General features: G+C 46.8%; 1 protein-coding gene across 1 annotated transcript in view; it reads right to left on the bottom strand.

The window, feature by feature from the left end:
- Nucleotides 1-21,540, bottom strand: part of LOC142008040 (macrophage mannose receptor 1-like) — an 80,124-nt gene that overhangs the window by 44,294 nt on the left and 14,290 nt on the right. Inside the window, exons 6-13 of the mRNA XM_074984833.1 lie at nucleotides 18,375-18,518; nucleotides 17,051-17,233; nucleotides 12,872-13,029; nucleotides 11,939-12,052; nucleotides 9,317-9,432; nucleotides 6,803-6,951; nucleotides 4,672-4,871; nucleotides 4,133-4,254 (exon numbers count right to left, since the gene is read on the bottom strand). Coding sequence (XP_074840934.1) covers nucleotides 4,133-4,254; nucleotides 4,672-4,871; nucleotides 6,803-6,951; nucleotides 9,317-9,432; nucleotides 11,939-12,052; nucleotides 12,872-13,029; nucleotides 17,051-17,233; nucleotides 18,375-18,518 — 1,186 coding nt within the window. The remainder of the gene's footprint in view (nucleotides 1-4,132; nucleotides 4,255-4,671; nucleotides 4,872-6,802; nucleotides 6,952-9,316; nucleotides 9,433-11,938; nucleotides 12,053-12,871; nucleotides 13,030-17,050; nucleotides 17,234-18,374; nucleotides 18,519-21,540) is intronic.

Raw genomic sequence — 21,540 nt, 5'->3', positions numbered from 1 at the left:
TGCCAGCCAGTGGGGGGAAGAGGCAGCGGGGCCCCTCCTGGATGGAGGCCGAGATCCGGGACCCTCTGGGGCGAGGAGGAGGTGCTCCAGGTAATGAGGAGCAAGAGGCGGAACGCGGATGCGTTCACTCGGCTGGCCGAGGGCCTGGCTGCCCGGGGTCACCCTGCCTGCACTCCAGACCATGTCAGGAGTAAGGTGAAGGAGCTGCAGCAGGGTTATGCCCGGGCCCGGGACATGGCCAGCTGGTCTGGGGCCGCCCCCGCCACTTGCCCCTTTTACAGGGAGCTCAGGGAAATCCTGGGCCCCCAGTACACCTCCTCCCCCCCGGCCACCCTTGACACATCAGCCAACAAGCCCCAGCAGGCCCTGGAGATGGAGTCCTCCCCGGAGGCCAGCCCTGGACCCCAGGGACCCCCCCAGGAGCCCACCCCTGGGACACCGGAGAAGGAGGAGGAGGGGGCCTCCAGCGACAGGGGGCTCCAGATCACCCTCCCCTCCCTCAGCTCCAGCAGGGCGTCTACCTGATGGCTGTCCCCCGACAGTGGGAGCGGAGCGTCAGGTATGTACTCCCCTGGTGCACACCCCCAGGGTTAAGGGGTGGGGACAAGAGACATGACCAGGGCCCTCCACACACCCAGATGACCATGGCCCCAAGGACAGCAGTGGCATGTCCCTCAGAAGAGTCCATCAGCCCCTGCCCCCCAGCAGGACAGTGCCATGCCCCATCCCTGGGGATGGGGGGAGCGGAACCTAGGGTCCCCCGGGGGGGGGGGGTTGGACACCCATCATCATCAGCAGCAGCAGCAGCAGCAGCAGCAGCATCTCTGGGGGACGGGGATGGGAACCAGCAGCAGAGGGGTGGCAGGACAAGGGCCACGGGTCAGGGCCCAGACTAACGGCTGTCTCCACTCTTCTTCTCCCCTCTATTCCGCAGCTGCACCATCGGAGGGCCCGGAGAGCACCGGCGCGCCATCTGTGGTCCCAGAGAGCCCACCGGGGCCATCCCACCAGGCCAGCCCCTCGGCGGAGCACAGACCAGCCCCAGGACGAGCCCAACAGCGGCGGGGCCATCTGCGGGCTTCCATGGACCCCCAGCTGCTTGCCACCCTCCGGTGTCAGCTGGAGGTGTCCAAGCGGTGCCTGCAGGTGGAGGAGCGGTGGCTCCACCTCCAGGAGCAAGCTCTGGCCTGGCACCAGGAGGCTTGGGGGGTCTTCATGCGCATGTTCCAGGACATCACGCGGCACTTGGCCCCCCCCCCCCGCCACTCTGCCTGCTGCTCTGCCTGCTGCTCCACCCGCTGCCCCATCCGCCGTTCCTCCACCATCGGCCATCCTGGGGCCTGCCACCGAGGGGAACCATGGGCCTCCGGACACCGCCCGGCCATATCTGCTGGTTCTCCCGGCCCCCACGCAGCCTCGACCAGGCCTCCGGCTGAGACGTGGGTCGTGCCCCACAACACCAGGCGCAGGACAATAGGGGTCCGTGGTCGAGGACATTACCTCCCCTAGGCCCCCTTCTTTGGACTCATTCCCCCCATGTTGATGTAAATAGTTTTTGGTCTAGCCCTGTTTTGTAACTGCACCCCCCCATGTACATAGTTTCCCCCCTTATTCTTCTGTTTTCATATTGTTAATAATACAAAGGGTTGCAGGGTTTGGTTTAAAAAAAATCCTTTTTTTTATTGTACAGAGGTGTGTGGGGGTGTGCTCTCAGGTTCTCTGCAGTGTGGGCGTGGGGGCAGGGAGTGTTGTGGAGGAACTGGGGGGGTGCAGTGGGTGGCTCACCCGCAGCTGGCCCTGCCAGCGTTCACCCCGCAGCCTGGTCAAAATGGGCCCGCAGGGCCTCCCGGACCCAGATCCCCTCAGAGTCGACCTGGCGACGGGGGGCAGCGGGTTGCTGGACGTCGGCCCTGTCAGCCTCCACAGCCCAGCCCTGGAAGAAGGCCTCTTCCTTGCTCTCCACCAGGTTGTGGAGTGCGCTGCACGTGCCCACAACCTGGGGGATGTTGGTGAGGCCTGCATCCAGGCGGGTGAGGAGACACCTCCAGTGCCCTTTGAGGTGACCAAAAGTGCGCTCGACCACCTGGCACGCATGGTTCAAGCGCATATTGAACCGCTCCTGGCTGGCTGTGACATTGGCCTGTGTAAGGGTGCATGAGCCAGGGCCGGAGGGGGTATGGCGCATCTGCAACGACACAGAGGGGCATGGTGGTGTCCCCCACAGGGATCTCCCGCTGGGGGATGTAGGTCCTCACCTCCAGCCGGCGGCACAGGCCCGAATTTCTAAAGACCCAGGCATCGTGGATGCTGCCAGACCAGCCAACATAAATGTGCAAGAGGCGGCCCCGGCTGTCCGCCAAGGCCTGGAGGACCACGGAATGGTATCCCCTCCTGTTGAGGAAGCGTCCTCCGCTGTGCTCCAGGGCATGGATGGGGATATGGGTCCCATCCAGAGCCCCAAAGCAATTTGGGAAGCCCAGGCTGGCAAACCCCGCGATGGCAGCATCTGGGTCCCCAAGCCGCACGAGCCTGTGGAGGAGCAGGGCATTGATTGCATGGATGAGCTGCAGGGGAAGGACATGAGAGAGCACCGGTGAGGGGTGTGCAGGGTGTGTCTGGCCCTCCCCCCTGGGCTCCCCCCTGGACTCCCCCCCCCAGGGCTCTCCCCTGGGCTCCTTCCCGAGGGGTCCCCCCCCCCCCCCCCGTGGGTCCTCTTACCTCCATGAGGACAGCCCCGATGGTGGCCTTGCCCACACTGAACTGCTGCCCTACAGATCAGTAGCTGTCTGGAGTGGCCAGCTTCCAGACAGCGATGCCAACCCGTTTCTCTATGGTGAGGGCACGTCGCATGGGCGTGTCCTGGTGCCGTAAGGCAGGGGTGAGCCACTGGCAGAGCTCCAGGAATGTCTGCCGGCTCATTCGGAAGTTCCGGAGCCAGCGGTCATTGTCCCATGGGCCGAGCACCAGCCGCTCCCACCAGTCCGTGCTTGTGGGGTATCTCCACAGCCGGCGGCGTGTGCGGCAGGGGGGCACTGAGAGGGCAGCAAGGTCTGGGGCTGCTTCCTCATCCCCTGAGGACAGCTCATCTTCCTGAAGTAAAAGATGGTCAGCTGCCTCCTGCATGGCACTGAGCAGGGCAACCACTGCTCCTCCAGGGGCGGCTGTGTGGGCCTCTGGCTGCTGCTGCTGCTGCTGGAGGCCCATGCTGCTTACACGGGGTGTGCGTGGCTGTGGCTCTGCAGACCGTGTGCTGTGCAGGCTGAGTGTGTCTGGGAGGGGCCCTTTAAGGGAGCGGCTTGCTGTTGCCTCAGAGGTGCTAGTCTGCCCTGTGACCCTGTCTGCAGCTGTTCCTGGCACCCTTATTTTGGTTTGGGCTACTTTGGTGTGTAGACACTCCCCTGCAGCGCCTACTTCAATGTAGTGCTGTCCAACGTCGACGTTGAATGTCAACGGCACCAGCCCTGGAGTAAGTGTAGACACTATTCATCGAAATAGCTTATTTCGATTTCACTACATCAAAATAAGCTATTTCGATGTACCATCCCAGTGTAGACGTAGCTATAGACAAGTAGTATGAAAATATGAGAACAAAAATTAGAAAAGAAAGTCAGAACCACAAAGATATACAGATGGTTAAACTGAGTAACTGCACCACCTTGCTAAAACTCTTCCTCCTTTTATTCTTCACCTTCACTCATTGTATCATTTCTGAAAAGTGTAAACTATAAGATCTCCAAAGGCCATGGACAATCTTCCACTTTCACCCCACTACCATATTCTTGGGTGCGGTCAATATGCAGTAAACAATAAATAATAAAATACATGTTTGTTATTTGGATGCATTGCTATATTCTCCTCAAATATCGCTGGATCAGGTTAAAGCAACTCCCAAATGATGCTTTGAAATCTGCACAGACAAGAAAACTGATTTTGTTTTAATATAAAGTTCAAATGATGCCGAAGCCCTTGCCTACTCTTTTTTTAATGAAACACAGAAGTTAATTGTTGAAGAACAATCACAATACCAATGTAAAGATTTTCATCTCAAACGACCTCCTTCAGAAACGATATTTTCTGTTATTTTCATGTAACATATTTCAAATGGAGAAATAATGGTAATGTAGATACTCACAGTTTATTTATTACATTTTGCTCTTCTTCACTATGGATGGTGGCCAGATCTCCTCCTATAGCTCTACAAAAATCTCGAGCTTCAAACCATGTTTTCATGTGTTTTCGTCCTTTCTGAAATAGCTGCAAAGAATTGTACCATTAAATACTATGTCGGATATTACAGAAACTAAGAAAAAACATCTGTTGTTGTTCCATTGTAGACCCCCTTTCTAAGACCACCTGCATTCATCCACTGTGCTGTGATTCTGCTGCCAAAACCTTGGTCGATACTCTGGTCATCTCTTGAAACTGCCTACTGCAGCCTCATCCAGCCTTCCCTCTCTCAGTCTCTAAGAACCCCTGCTGTAGTTTCAATGGCATTTCATCACTTTCTGTACTAACCCATTTGGAAATACTTGGAATTCTGGAGGTTAAAAGGAGCTACATGTATGCAAGTTGATGCTGGATCAATTGTAGCCAAGTGTTTCTTCAAATTTACCTGCTTTGTACTGTTATACGGAAGCACATGTACTCTGTTTTCAGGAGTTTAATACCTACCTTGAAACATGAGCTACTGTGAGCAGTTGAATGCCATTCATCCGGGCATGAGGGGGCAGGACTTGTTGTTGGAATGGGTGGAGGCGTTCCTCCTTCCACCAGCTGTTTGCAGAGAAACATTGATTTCTCATCACACTTCACAACATCCCATAGTCCAGCTGTCATTCCAGTCCTCATGGCAACGCAGCCTGGCTCCCTTCCTTCATGACACGCAAAAGAAAACAAAATTAAGGGTCATACTTCTTAAAGCATGTAATTATTATTTTATTCAATGTTTTTTTAAAAATATAAACTGTGGATGTTACAAAGCGATTCATTTTTGTATGTTCCATATGGATACACCCACCAGCAGCTCAGGTGGGGTTTAAACAAATACCATAATCAATAAATAGGTATGACTGTCAGCACGTGACTTCATGAAAAAGTTATACAGATGTCCTCACAAATACAGAAAATTAATTAAGCCAACTATTGAACCCCAAAGAACAAACGAATTAAGGAAAATTCATGTCCAGCTGGACAAATAGTTTGAGATAGTCAATTAGGAAGCAATTTCCAGCATATCCCCTTTTTAGTACAAATGAAATCATTCCATTAATAGAGGCTATTTTTTTTTAAAGATTTATGCCAGCAGACTTTCAGAAGTGGTCTTTAATTCTGAGAATCTCACTTGTTGGATGTCCAGAAAGACATCATGTGATACCTGGTGCTCAATCACCACATGCAATGTGGTACCTGGTGCTCAATCACCACATGCAATGCCTCCACAAGTACAACGTGGGCTGAGTGCTTTAGAAGTAGTAGTTTATTTGCTGAAAAATAAAGTTTATGTTGACCTGAAATAATTTACAAATTGAACATGAATTCATTGAATGGTTTTGGCAAAAATCTTTTTTTTTAAAGCTAAATTCACACTGAAATTTAGGCATATTCACAAAATAGCCAGTGGAGAGCGTGCTCCACTTATACACGTTAGTCCAGTGGAACTAACCTGGGATGTGGGATACAAAGATTCAGATCTCCCTTTTGGAGCAGGGATTTGAATCTCAGTCTCCCCACTGTGTGCCCTAACCATCAGTTCACTCACAATTCGGGGATGAGGTTCCCTCAGGACAGATTTACAGTAGACATTAAAATCAATGATAGATACACTATTCCAGCTACAGCAATTGCATAGGTGGAATTGACATGTCTACAATCGACTTATCTGGCTGTCTTCACTAAGGCAGGTTGGTGAGAAAAGCTCTCACATCCGCCTCCAGTAGTCCTTGTGACAGTGAGGAGTACTGGGGTCAACTGTCGACCCTTGATAGTTTGATTTCATGCATCCCCACTTGGCATGCAAAATCAAAGCCCAGAAGATTGACCCTGACTGGGTGAGTCTCCTGACAAGTGTAGGTGTACCCTCAGCCTCTCCCACTGAAGTAGTTCTACTTCATATAAATGGACACCTGAATTACTTTCTAGACCATCAGTCAGTGTTCAACTCCCATGTTGATAGCAAAGGTTATGTCAAAGCACTCACCAGGGAAGGCATCTGAACTATGGAACAGCTACTGAATTGCTTCTGTCTATGATCCTTCTATGGAAGGACAGCCTTTATTCATTCTCTGACTTCAGAAGGACAAGCTTGGACATTGACCTTTAGTGTTACTTTTCAAGGGGCTATATATATAACCACCAGCCTACAAAATACCTTTAGAAGGAGCTTTCATACTATCACCTGGTGAACCTGTCCCACTTTGCATAAAATACTTGAATAGTTATTGAGTCAAAGGCAAAGTGTGATAATGACTTTACAGCCTGGTAGTCAGAGGACTCACCTAGAATGGGAGACACTTGGATTTAAATCCCTGCTCTAGAGCGGGGATTTGAAACTTATCTCTTAGGTGACGGCCCTAACCAGTGGCTTTTGGTTAGGAAGAGGTCGTACCAGATCCTCCTCCATCTCTTTTGTGAAAATAACCCTTTAGAAATACTCAGAAACAAAATGCTTTGGGTTAAAACTTTGTCAATTGGCCAAAAATTCTGAAAAAAAAAATATGGATTCACTTCAACCCAAACTGATTTGTCTGTGAACTGACAAACTATTCACCTAGTACTGCTCATGACACAGCATAGCAGTGCATACCAGGCATTCCTGAGTTCCAGTGAGTAAACTGAACTGCATCACCATCAGCCCACTTGAAAGTCCCTGGTTCCTCAACATCTGAAAGAGCGATCCAGAAATATTTCTTGGGATTGAACCCAATCAGAACAGTCAGAAAGGCTTGTTCATATCTGAGAAGGAGAATAACATATGTCAAATACATTTTAAAACAAGCTTATGTCACATTTTGTCCTTTCCATGCGCAGTGCCAAAAAAATTGAGCCTGCAACCATAGGGGTTAAGGTTGCTGCTACACTACCACTCTCCCGTCAGAGGTGCCATGGTAACGTGACAATTTGAAACAGGCTAATAAGGTGCTCATGTGCATATTCAGCACCTCATTAGCATAATGGCAGCCATGCAAACAGCCTTCAAATGGCAGATTGACAGTGAAGATGGAGGCAGCTTCAAAATAAGCGTCCCACTTTGACATTCTCTTACTCCCAAGGAACTAGATTGGAGTTAGGGAATGTCAAAGAGGGGGGCTTATTTCGAAGCTGCCCCCTTCTTCACTGTCAATCTGCAATTTTAAGTCTGCACTTTGAAATTCGTGCAGCTGCCATTATGCTAATGAGGAGCTGAATATGCACGTTAGCACCTCATTAACCTGCTTTGAATTGCCTCATTACCATAGGACCTCTGATGGGAGAGTGAGAGTGTAGCAGCAGCCGAAAGCCCCGTGCTGTACCAGATGAGCTAAAGGCCAGCTGGCTTTTAGCTCATGTAGTAGAGCACGGAGCTTCAAATATTGGCAATGTTATAGTGGCCCGTTAATTTACATCCCAAACAAATTCTGTTACTGACATCAGTCGGGAAGAATAACAACTGTGGTACTTTCATAATCTACAATGATCCCTTTCTTCTTCTGTACTGTACAATAAAGATCATTAAGCTGCAATACTTGGGTTGATGTGCAGATTTTATTTATTCAACATGTAAATAAACAAACACAAAACAATTAACAATGCTGAGGTTTTAACTGTATTGTGCTGATGTTTGCTCTTGTTTCTTGCTTGTTACAAGCTGTTCCTCAAATAAAGCCTAATATCTTTCAAATGTAACATATTGGCTACGTCTACACGTGCAGCCAACATCGAAATAGCTTATTTCGATGTTGCGACATCGAAATAGTCTATTTCGATGAATAACGTCTACACGTCCTCCAGGGCCGGCAACGTCGATGTTCAACTTCGACGTTGCTCAGCCCAACATCGAAATAGGCGCAGCGAGGGAACGTCTACACGTCAAAGTAGCACACATCGAAATAGGGATGCCAGGCACAGCTGCAGACAGGGTCACAGGGCGGACTCAACAGCAAGCCGCTCCCTTAAAGGGCCCCTCCCAGACACAGTTGCACTAAACAACACAAGATACACAGAGCTGACAACTGGTTGCAGACCCTGTGCCTGCAGCATAGATGCCCAGCTGCCGCAGAAGCAGCCAGAAGCCCTGGGCTAAGGGCTGCTGCCCACGGTGACCATAGAGCCCCGCAGGGGCTGGAGAGAGAGCATCTCTCAACCCCCCAGCTGATGGCCGCCATGGAGGACCCAGCAATTTCGACGTTGCGGGACGCGGATCGTCTACACGGTCCCTACTTCGACGTTGAACGTCGAAGTAGGGCGCTATTCCTATCTCCTCATGAGGTTAGCGACTTCGACGTCTCGCCGCCTAACGTCGAAGTTAACTTCGAAATAGCGCCCGACGCGTGTAGACGCGACGGGCGCTATTTCGAAGTTGGTGCCGCTACTTCGAAGTAGCGTGCACGTGTAGACGCAGCTATTATGTCATAAGATAGCTGCTGCAGGTGGTTTTTCAAAAATCTTGATCTATTTTATATCACAGGACTACGACTCTTAGTTTATGTGACATTAAGCATGTCACAGTACCACTCTAGCACATAAAATGCTGTGTGATAGGTGCCCTATTCATCCCTTACATGTACAGATTCTGTGTCCCCAACTCCTGCAATTTTACCCTGAATTGTGAGAATAGCCACAGCTTTTGGAGTCATTACAGCATAGGAGACTTTCAACTTTTATTAAGCGGAATAACAAAAAAAAATGTTTCTAGTCCTTCTGGTTTCATAGAAAGACTTGAAAATGTAAACCCTAAAGGCTCAAAAACCTTGAAGAAAAATGATGCCCAAAACATATTATATTTCAAATTTCATTTTTAAGCGACACTTACAATTCTTTGGGGGGGACTGACTGCTAACTTTTTAATTTTAGGAGTAGGAAGTGCTACAGACATGTAGTAACAGGAGCTTGACCATCTTTTACCTTTTCGTTCAAAGGAGGGTTGATGGTATAGTTGTCTTCTGAGGTCCCTTGTAACACCATTTTGTGTGATCTTATTCACCTCCACAATGCAACACCAGCCAATGAATGGCATCGGACAAGCATCAGTCATTACTGACTACAAATTTGAAACACAGAACCTCCTTTTGGTCTTTCATCCTGCTCACAAATTGGAAAGCAAAGGTAATCTTTTTCATACCTGTCTTGCACAGTGACAAGGTAGCCTTTGTTTTCTTCACAGATTTTCTTGGCTTCTGAAAATGTCACAGGTGTCTGCCCAACTGAGTAACAGTAAAAACCATGTCTTATCCAGCCCTGTCAACATAACCATCAGCTGTACATGAGTTATTGTCGGACTGTAATATTACACAGCATATAATCATAGAATCATAGAACACTAGGACCGGAAGGGGCCTCAAGAGGCCATCGAGTCCAGTCCTCTGCCCCGATGGCAGGACTGACCACTATCTACACCATCCCTGGTAGACATCTATCTAATCTGTTCTTAAATATCTCCAGCGAGGGAGATTCCACAACCTCCCTTGGCAACTTATTCCAGTACTTGACCACCCTGACAGTTAGGAACTTTTTCCTAATGTCCAACCTAAACTTCCCTTGCTGCAGTTTAAGTCCATTGCCTCTTGTTCTCTCCTCAGAGGCCAAGAAGAACAAGTTTTCTCCCTCCTCCTTATGACACCCTTTAAGATATCTGAAAACCGCTATCATGTCCCCCCTCAATCTTCTTTTTTCCAATCTAAACAAGCCCAATTCTTTCAGCCTTTCTTCATAAGTCATGTTCTCCAGACCTTTTATCATTCTAGTTGCTCTTCTCTGGACCTTCTCTAATTTCTCCACATCTTTCTTGAATTGGGGTGCCCAGAACTGGACACAATATTCCAGCTGAGGCCTAACCAGCGCAGAGTAGAGCGGTAGAATGATTTCTCGTGTCTTGTTCACAACACACCTGTTAATGCATCCCAGAAACATGTTTGCTTTTTTTGCAACAGCATCACACTGTTGACTCATATTTAACTTGTGATCTACTAGAACCCCAAGATCCCTTTCTGCTGTACTCCTTCCTAGACAGTCTTTTCCCATTCTGTATGTGTGAAACAGATTATTCCTTCCTAAGTGCAGCACCTTACATTTATCTTTATTAAACTTCATCCTGTTTACTTCAGACCATTTCTCCAATTTATCTAGATCATTCTGAATTTTGACTCTATCCTCCAAGGTAGTTGCAACCCCTCCCAGCTTGGTATCATCTGCAAACTTAATAAGCGTACTTTCTATGCCAATATCCAAATCATTAATGAAGATATTAAACAGAACTGGTCCCAAAACAGACCCCTGTGGAACCCCACTTGTTATGCTTTTCCAGCAGGATTGAGCACCATTAACAACTACTCTCTGGGTACGATTAGCCAGCCAGTTATGCACCCACCTTATTGCAGCCCCATTTAAGTTGGACTTGCCTAGTTTGTCGATAAGAATATTATGCGAGACTGTATCAAATGCTTTACTAAAGTCTAGGTATACCACATCCACTGCTTCTCCCTTATCTACGAGTCTCGTTATTGTGTCAAAAAAAGCTGTCAGGTTGGTTTGACATGATCTGTTTTTTACAAAACCGTGCTGGCTGTTCCCTATCACTTTACTGCCTTCCAAGTGCTTGCAGATGACTTCCTTAACTACCTGCTCCATTACCTTTCCTGGCACAGAAGTTAAGCTGACTGGCCTGTAATTTCCTGGGTTGTTCTTATTCCCCTTTTTGTAGATGGGCACTATATTTGCCCTCTTCCAGTCTTCTGGAATCTCTCCTGTCTCCCATGACTTTCCAAAAATGAGAGCTAACGGCTCAGCTACCTCTTCTATCAGCTCCTTGAGGATTCTAGGATGCATTTCATCAGGCCCTGGTGACTTGCAGACATCTAATTTTTCCAAATGGTTTTTAACTTGTTCTTTTTTTATTTCAAAAACTAACTCTACCCCTTTTCCACCAGCATTCACTATGTCAGGCATTCCTTCAGACTTCTCTGTGAAGACCGAAACAAACAAATAACAGACCACAACACTGCCAACACATTCATATTAATATTGCATCTAGACAGGAAGTTGAACTAAGAAGCAATGAGAGAAAAATTTGATATTTAACAGTGATAGGGACCACAAATACTCCCATTGGATGGATGTAGGGACTGCAACTCCGCTGGCTGGAGAGGAATTCTCAATGATGTTTGTGTGAGTGTCCCACATTTTGCCTAGGGTTTGTGGGAATACATGGCCACAAGTCCATTAAACATGACTTTTTGTTTGCCTTATGCTTAACTAAAGGCAAGCTTTACTATCGCTTTTCCTCCCTCACTGCTGCCAGTTATCACCAACTTCTGTCTTGTCAAGTGCAAAATATTGAAGGCCTTCAGAGCTGTGCAAGACCCAGAAAAACATTGATGCTGGCCGCAGGCTGACATATAGAAAAATTATTGTTGCTGTGCAACTGGGTGATGCAAAATGTCTATGGCAAAACGATTATTAATAAATTGACTCATGAATGACCATAACTATATAGGTCTGCTCAGTTCAGAGAAGAGAGAGTAAAAGGGGACACAAGTAACTAAGAAACTTAGAGCAAATTCCACTTGAGGGAGCAATTTTCCCCCACTGGTCAAAAAATCATCAATGTACTTTAAATTACCAACAGCAAGCTTTGTCAAAAGCAGTTACCATATGTTGCTTCTTAAAAGGCAATATAATTTTAAGGGAGTGAAATCAATAAGTCAATGTCCTTCTTGCATTGCCAAATATATATATTTGTACTCACTTTCTGGCAGCCTGGGACAATGGCCTCAACTACCTCAGATTCTTCTGCCAAAGGTTTCATTTTGCAGATGTAACCAAGCTTATTTTCACAAATATCATCTGCCCAATATCCGTCCTGAATGGGGCAAAGAATGGAAGGGAACATCAATGAAGGATTACAACTTTAGAGCATTCCTTTCTTTTCCCCCTAGAGTTTTTCTCAAAAAGATTCAGATGAAATAAGAGCCAGACCAAACATTTACCCTCTCCCAGCAGAGCCTAGATGGTCTTTCAGCATCAGTTTGTATATTTCAATTCCCTTGCTACAGGTCTCTTTGTCCTTATCACCATGCATCAATAAAGGCCCCCCTGTTCACTCTGAAAAGCCCACTGGATGGCTCTGCTGCTGTGTCCAAAAGGTCATTAGGTCACATTAGAGCTCGGGGCTTATCCTCAGAGTCCATAGAGTTTAAATTACATTTATGAAGGCTGCAATGACTAGTGAGTAAGCATACATTCTATTCTATTCTCATCAGGGCAGTATCTGAGTACGTTGCAGAAGCGCAATATGTGACATAACTAGAATCTACCATGGTGCAGATGATATTTTTCTTTTAACATCTTGAAGAAAAAAAACCATGAAATATTTGCAAAAATCTTTTATTTAACATCTGCTTGGCTCTGAGTATTTATACTGAAGATAAGTCAAAGAAACATGCTTTACACCAATGCAGAAGGTGGTAAGATCTCAAGCAATTCTTAGTTCTTGTAGGAGTTCTTCTTTGGGGGGCCCTATGGATAAAAGGACACTCTAGGACACTGTGCTAGCATGACATGCACAGCACATTCCTGTCTCTATCAGCATGTCTTTATCTGCCTGCTCTGGGACGTATGGAGCCTGCTGCAGTGTAAATGGACCAGCCGGTAGTAGTTATATATAATTGCATTATTTTACCTCTCCCTTCATAACAACACAGTCTTCCTGCCTATTGCTTGTCTGGGATGGTTCTTCACGTAACCACCTGGTGTATGTCACAGGAGACCCGTCACTCCATTCAAAATACATCTGAATCTTGAGGTCATTCAACCCAATCCACAATTCATCTGTAGGCTCTAAAAACATAAGCACAGTTATAAGCCTCCATCTTTTAACATTGTAAGGGAAGGTTACTCACCTTGCGGAAATGAGTTTTTCGAGATGGTTGTCCCCATGGGTGCTCCACTTTCAGTGCGCCAGAACCGCTGAGTCCATGGTCAGCAGATTCTTAGCAGCAGTGCCGCTGGGACATGACAGCTGGAACTGCCCTTCTGTACACACAGCCAACTGTCCCCTCAGTTCTCTGACGTGGATGTAATTGTATCTGAAGCAGAAGGGAGGAGGGTGGGTGGTAGATCACCCACTGGGATAGTCATATCGAAGAACTCCAGTTACTGCAAGGTGAGTAACCTTCCCTTCTTCTTCGAGGAGTGTCCCTGTGGGTGCTCCACCTCAGGTGGCTAGCAAGCAGTCTCCATGCTTGGTGGTGGGTGCTTTGGTTGTGCCAGCTCAGTAACTGTGGGAAAAGTTCACCCAAAGTGTGTCTCTGTGGCTACGTCTACACGTGCAGCCGACATCGAAATAGTCTATTTCAATGAATAACGTCTACACGTCCTCCAGGGCCAGCAACGTCGATGTTCAACTTCGACGTTGCTCAGCCCAACATCGAAATAGGCGCAGCGAGGGAACGTCTACACGTCAAAGTAGCACACATCGAAATAGGGATGCCAGGCACAGCTGCAGACAGGGTCACAGGGCGGACTCAACAGCAAGCCGCTCCCTTAAAGGGCCCCTCCAGACACAGTTGCACTAAACAACACAAGATACACAGAGCTGACAACTGGTTGCAGACCCTGTGCCTGCAGCATAGATCCCCAGCTGCCGCAGAAGCAGCCAGAAGCCCTGGGTTAAGGGCTGCTGCCCACGGTGACCATAGAGCCCCGCAGGGGCTGGAGAGAGAGCATCTCTCAACCCCCCAGCTGATGGCCGCCATGGAGGACCCAGCAATTTCGACGTTGCGGGACGCGGATTGTCTACACGGTCCCTACTTCGACGTTGAACGTCGAAGTAGGGCGCTATTCCTATCTCCTCATGAGGTTAGCGACTTCGACGTCTCGCCGCCTAACGTCGAAGTTAACTTCGAAATAGCGCCCGATGCGTGTAGACGCGACGGGCGCTATTTCGAAGTTGGTGCCGCTACTTCGAAGTAGCGTGCACGTGTAGACGCAGCTTGTATCAGCAAACCTTTGGATCACATGGTGTGGTGTGAATGTGTGTGCTGAGGCCCATGTTTCAGCCTTTCATGTGTCCTCAGTTGGAATGCCTTAGAGGAAGGTGGTTGTTATTGCTATTGCTCTCATAGAATAAGCCCTCATGTAGGCAGGCATTACCTTGTGGAATGTGTCGTAAACTAGTCGTATGCACCTGTGTATCCATTTTCATAGTCTTTGCTTGGATATGGGTAACCCCTTGGATCTTTCTGCCAACAACACAAAGAGTTGTGTGGATTTGTGAAAATCTTCAGTGTATTGTAGGTAGATAGCTTGTTGTTGTTGTTGTTGTTGTTGTGGTAATTGCCACCAAAAATGCCACCTTCATAGATAAGTGTTGAAGGGAGCAAGTGGCAAATGATTCAAAAAGTTTGCCCTTACGACCAAGTTGAGGTCCCATGCAGGGATTGGGTCTCTTCTTGGTGGAAATAAATTCCAATAGCCTATAAGGACTCCTTTGATAGGTGGATGAGTGAAGGCCAAATATCCCTGTATTGGAGGGCATAATTCTGCTATGGTGGCTAGACGTACCCTGAGTGAGCTCCACAACAGTCCTGCCTCCTGCCGTACTGATGCTGTTGGATTAAGATTGTATTCTAAACAGCGTAGTATAAAGCAATGGCATTTCTGACTGTATGTCTTTCTAGTTGCAGGCCAGCGGCTGTTTATGAGATGGGAAAGATGGAAGAAAATAGTGAGAGAGACATCAGACACCAACGGGCGCTGAGCCCACGGTTATTGATGATGATGGCTGTTTATGTGGATTTGTTGTACTGCCTCTTGGTAATTGATTTCCACCTGCAACATTCAATTAGCAACTACGTATGAAGGTGAAATGTGTTCACTTCTGGGGCATAAGCTGTTCATACGCTCATTTGCAATAGGTAAGGGTGTGAAGACTGGGCTGCTTCAGAGCTAACAGTAGGACACTTGCTTTGTCCTTTCCGGTTTTTAGGATAGTACATTGTATCATTGGGAGTGGTGGAATAGCGTACAGTAGCAGTGCTTCCCACCTTATGCTGAAAGCACCTCCAGTGACCATGGACCTACGCCCACACAAGAGCAGTAATACGGCCACTTCTTGTTTTTGTGGGAGGCAAACAGGTCTAATATAGGAACTCCCCATTTCTGGAATATGCAGCGTATAAGTTGTGAAGTTGATCTCCCACTGGCGGTTGTGAGAGAAGTCTCCCCTGAGAGTGTTTGCCAGGATGTTGTCCTGGCCTGGGAGGCAGGTGGCTATCAATGTTATGTTCCCAGGTACGCACCACTCCCAGAGCTTCAATGCTTTCAGGCATAACTGGTAGGACCATGTTCCCCCTTGGCAGTTGATGTAGTACATCATCATGGTATTGTACGCTACTGTCTGTACTGTGTTGTTTTGAACTACAGGCTTTCACAGGAGTGGAATGACTAGGTGTGACAGCAGTCAAGAGAAACATCGCTCCCTCCGCAATATATAGGGAGGGTGTGGGAGCTTTCATGTTTGACGGGGACAATCTAGCCATCACTGGTGAGACATCAGTACCAAGAAGAGAAGTGGAAGGTACTGAGGTTGCTCATAACTGTCTCATGGAGGTAAAAGGATATGAGTGAGGAGCAGGTGGCCCTGACTATATCATGCTGCAGGGCTGGCACACATGGTGATGGGGTCAGTGTGGGGCTGTATTTGACCTGCTATTTTTGCCAGTGCCAGAGCACAGTGTTTGTGCCAGCAATGCCACAGGTTTGGATGTTTGAGATACATTGAGCTTGCCCAGTTGTTTGGGTCTTAGAGTCTGGCCTTGTGACCCTCTGGGTGCCGGAGACAACAGTAGCCCCGGCAAGCTCTTGTCAGGAGCCGGCACAGGGGACAGATCTGGCTTGTTATAATGGAATCACCCTCTCTCAAGGGAGAGGGATTCCCTAGTAGCAACTGCATTCACTCTTTTTGGTGGTTTAGAGGATGTAGAGCTAGTAGCTGGAGTAGCAGCAGCTGCTTTGTCTGACATCACGGCTGGATAAAATAAACGGGATGCAGAACAAACACAGAAGCAGAAAACAGCTAAATTGTGTTACTCACCAAGGCAAACTAGAGCTCACTTAAGAATGCTCCCTGGCCTCAGCAACCCCCACTCAGGCAGATAAAAAAGGCTCTAGCCTGTTAAAATAGGCAGGTCAGAACTGTAACTATGTGCAGCATCAGCTGCTATAAGCCTGTGCTATAAAAAAAGCCACGGGAAATAGTGAGGGGGGACCTGTGTGAAGTGCTCCCTTGAGGAAAAAGTAGGGGAAAAATGCTAAGCACCCCCCTAGTATGAAGAGAAGAAGCCTCTGCAGGGCTTTATCCTCAGCAAAAATGCCAGTGGCTCAGCTGTAAAAAACAGGACTTTTTTTCCTTTCTTCATATGGAGTAGTTTAGTTAAGGTAAAAAACAGTTAAAACTGAGGTAAAGGTTGAAGGGGAAGGCTAGGGAAGGCTCTGAGATAAGGAAATGCAGAACAGGTGCTCTATGCGAGCTAAGCTGGCAGCAGTCAGAGAACAGAGGGGGCAGTTGGCTGAGCACATAGAGGGGTAGTTCCAACTATCATGTGCCAGTGTTCACATGCACGACCAGCTGCAGGGGCACTGCTACTAGGAATCTGCTGACCATGGGCACAGAGATGCTGGCACACCTAAAGCAGAGCACCCCCAGGATGCTCCTCAAAGAAGACTTAGATGTCATGGTCCTCCCTGACTGAGTTAGGAAAGTGTTTGCGCCATTGGGACATTATGATCTTAGACTAACATCACTGGCAGAACTGCAATTGATCATGCTGGTGTAACACTGCCCTATAGCAATACTCACTGTACCCAAGCTGAGACACTGTAAAGCTGTATTCTTCAATGTTGTGGATACTCGCCAGATCACCCCCCTCTTTTCTACAAGAAGATAAAGCATCTTTCCATATTTTGGGTGTTCTGTAAATGATGTAACAGTGGCCTGAATAGGGGATCCATCCACTGGGGCATTTGACAGGCCTGAAGTCACCTGAAAGAAAAAAAAAATGTTTTAAACTGTTATTGAAAAGATCAATTGAAAGAGGTGGGAATGGAGGGTTCCAGCTACAGGGGCAGGTCTTGACCCATCATGTCAGGGTAGGATAGGATATATCAATGCCTTGCTGGGCCTGGGCTGTAGGGCTAAAAGCTGCAGCAGAGAAGTTTGGACCGGGCAGGATCCCAGACTCTGAAACCTGATGGGGGTGTTAGAGCAGAGGCTCCAGCCTATGCCCAACCATCAGCACGACATTTATCCCCACAGCTGAGCTCTACAAGTCAAGTGAATTGACCTGGGCCCAAAGATTCAGTACAGCAGGTTTTTAACAGCTACACTGATGTACCCAATGGGTCTCAGAAGCCAGGTGAGGGATGCCTTCCAGATTAGCCCTGACTGTAGCACATGGTCCCTCTGTTTACATTCTGCAGACTTCAGCATATGGTCAAAGGACTCAGAGATCTGATTAGTCCCTCTGGGCAAAAAATTATGCCCTCTTAGTGACTTGTGTTCCGAGAACTTTCTCTAAGTGGCCTTAGTAAAGCAACATTTAAACCCCTACTTTGGGAGAACTGACTCAGTGGAATTCTTCCACCTGTGTTTGCAACTCTTTAACAATTTGGGTTTGGCAACTGAGAGCAGAGGCAACCAGTGCAGGGATTCCTGGAGGGGCACCAGCCATGAGCCCCTGCCCCTCACTTCCCATGCCATGCCCATGTTAGTCCCCTCCCATCCACACTCCACCCATGTCCCATCCTCTCTCCGCCCCCACGCACCTCCTCATGCAGCTGTGCCATGCCACCTCTCTGGTGTGCAGGGGCTGTCATCCCTCCACACCGCCTTGGAGCAGTGAGGCTAGGAAGCTTGCGCTGCTCTCAGGCTGCATTGCTCCAGGGGAGAGGACAGACTGCCCTCACGCTCACCAGAAGTGGTGCAGCATTGACAGTGGGTTCCAGGGGGTGGGCCCACTGCTGGGGATGCACACAACCTCTTTTGTACCCCATGCACCTCCTCTGACACAGGCAGAAGGTTATATGCAGTGTATACAGATGTATTCCTTTTTAGCTCTAGCTCATTGCAGGACAGAACTTCACACAGTTGGAATAAATCGCTTTTGTTTGCATAGAAAGCCTACCTGAGGGAGTAAGATGGGAATCCAAAGAGGAGTTTCCTTTTTTGCAGATGTATCCTCCTTTCCGATCACACTGTTGGTTTGCCCATTTCCCATTCTCAGACTGTAGCATTCCACAGATTTTTTCAGACTCCAGAGAGGGACTTCCTTTGAGAAACAGACACAAAAAGCACAGAATCTCTATATTAATGCTCTACAGCTTCAGCTCAGCAACCAAAGGAATAATCAGATGTGGTTCTTCTTGCTCTCATAAATTCATTGCCATATTATTCACTAATCATCATCACTTTAAGGACAGAAGATTAGGGGACTGATTACTTAGCTGACCAACAATACAAATGCTATAAAGTTATCTCCCGTTGCTACAAATAGTCTGACTACAACAGGATATTTATATATTCTTCTATATGTAACCCACTGGTGGGTGGGTGTTACAGGTGCCCCTTTGAGTCACCTCTGCAGGGAATATGAGTCTGTTACAGGAGACAGCGTCAAGGAGGAAAGTCATTGCTATTGTATTTATGAAGAAAGTTGGACTAATGTTTATAATAAAAAGGTAGATCAAAATATATATTTCCACAAGTCTGATGCAATACTTTGATTTGAATTTTTTCAATGCCAGTATTTACACAGTAGCTACAGTATATGGACCTTATGCATCTTTGGCTGCAAGTGGGAGAAGACTGTGGATGCTGGGTGAAACTGCTGCTTAGGGAGGCAAGCTCCCCAGCCTGTGGCTCTGTGCATACTCTGCTCCTGCTCTGCCCAGACCCCTCATCCTCCTCACTGCCCTGCCCTCTTCCCTCTACCCACTCTGTCCAGATAAATCCCTGAACCCAGATGTAGCAAATGACATTTGGAAAAAACAATCTTCTAAAATCTCTTTCTAAAGAAAACAGAGCACTGCGTGCCACATTGCAAAGACTGGACATGAAGAAGGTACTTAATGAAAAGCACTATATTTGGGAATGAGAAATATCAGTCACAGGTTTCTTGATGTATGGTGAATTTTGTCAGAGATTTATGTGCAAAGACTCGGCAAGTCAGTTGTCCAGCTGAATATAATGTTAAATATTAAGGAATACATGATGCAGCCCTTCTTTGTTTTACATATTCTTCATCAGTATTTCGAAGATGATTTTATATTTTCAATACACTCTTAATTACGTCATAAAAATTATTCCAGATTACTACATATTTAAACTGACTGAAACAAAGATGTTATTTTAAATTATTCAGTCAAAGCAGTGTAGTTTGTTCATAATGAAGTTCATTGCTGTTAGAAATCAGGAATATTAATTTATTTTGTATGCTTTTCACATCAAGACACATTTATGAAAATTCTCACTGTTAAAATATGTTTCCAAAGATGTTAGGCATTTGAAATGATTCTATATTTTAGTAAGATATTGATTTTGGTGGAGGGTTCTCTTAAAACCAGTTCATCAGAAGTAGTAGTCAAAAGTAAAGGGGAAACTTCTTTGTCCTGTTATCTTGATGAAAAGGAATGTTGTCTGTTAAAGAGCTCTCTTCTACAGGAAGGGTGAAAGGCGAGTAGAGATAAAAAGGACAGAAAGACTTTGGAAGCAAATTTCTGTATGTATCAATTAAAATTTTTTAAAGATATTTTAGATTTGGGAGGTCTTTTGAAGAATTTATTTAAAAACTAAGTCTGCAGACCCAAGCATTTAAGGCTAAAGCTGAACACTCTGACTGCATCTAAATACCTACGCTATGATTTTTTAGAGATGTGGTTTTATAAGCTTCAGTCACAAACTAATGTAATACTTAAAGCAAGTTTTAAGCTAAGCTTCTTGTTTTGTGTTTGTCAATAAATTCAGGGTTGATCCATGCCTGTTAAATTGCTTCATTTCCCAGTTAATGGCTGTTTCACAGGTTCAATGTTATGTTACTGGGTCTGACAAGTTGGAGGCCTTTGCTCTTTAAAGTTAACAAATCCACTTTCGCTGGAAGAGTCATGAGTCTGCAAATTGCAAAAGCCTGTTTTAAGAGCCTTCAAGAACTGTCAGAATAAGAATAGGAAGAAAGGAATTGGTGGGGCACTAAGACCCAGGGAAGGCATAGCTTCCCTTTGCCTCTTATTTCTGCTGCCAAAGGAGGAGACTTGCTAAGGAAATGTACAGGAGTCCAAGGCAAAAGACATATATCTGAGAAATGGCAGCCCTGGTGATTTGGGGGACATATTTCTGTAGAACTTATGGATTCAAATTAATGTTTTGAACCATCTATAATGCTAATTGGCAATCTGTAGTAAACCAGCTATGGGCTGACAAAGACCCTGTCCTTGTCACACATCCTGCCAGGAAGAAGATACACAAGCAAGAAAAGAAGACAGTATAATTTTAGTGACAGTATGCTGAGTGGTACCTGACCTGGCATAATCCAGTTATTCTACAGGGTAGAAGGCTTGGGGTGGTGTGAATTCCCCAGATGGAGACCGAAGAGACTGATGTCTTGGGACAGCCCTATAATAAGAATAGTTTTGGGCTCCTGAGGAAACAAATCCCAAAGACTGCTCCAGAACGATGAGGAAACTAAGGAAGAAAATGACATTTAGATGTATCTTGTTTTGCATGATTCTGTATCTCTTTTGGGCCTTCTGAAGTACTTGCTGATTGTTTTGCAAACTGGGGTTGGTTTCCTTAAATATCCTCTGTGAAGAGGTAAATGATAAACCAGCAGGCTCACAAGGTTGCCGCTATGGGAAAGACATGCGTAAACAGCTAGCATGTCACAGGCCCAACAGCTAGTGAGTCTCAGGGCCCTCGGGCAGATGGACATTGAGATATCAGCTTTGAAAAGGGGATGCACTCAGAGTACGCTAAGAAACCATGAGTCAAAGGCTGTACCTGCACTCTGTTCAAACACAGAAAAGCTTTAAAAGCACCTGGGTTCAGTGTACTGGACCCAAGCAAAGGGAGTTAGATGGGGGTTGGGACAGGAATCTCATCTCCTACATGATTATTGGCTGCTGCAAGGACATTGCTCTAGCTATTCCTGCATGTTTTGCAGAAAGTATCTGTTGCCCAGCGGTGTTTGGAGCCCTGGCTACCCTTGCCATGCCCACTGCTCCCCACTTTCCTAGCTCAAACTAAGGCTGTGTGAAAGTTGGATGTGGGGGTACACAATATGGACACTTGCAAAGAAT

The sequence above is a fragment of the Carettochelys insculpta genome, chromosome 2, assembly GCF_033958435.1.
Source record: "Carettochelys insculpta isolate YL-2023 chromosome 2, ASM3395843v1, whole genome shotgun sequence".
In the NCBI taxonomy this organism is placed as follows: domain Eukaryota; kingdom Metazoa; phylum Chordata; order Testudines; family Carettochelyidae; genus Carettochelys; species Carettochelys insculpta.
This window is presented reverse-complemented; position numbering and strand designations above follow the sequence as displayed.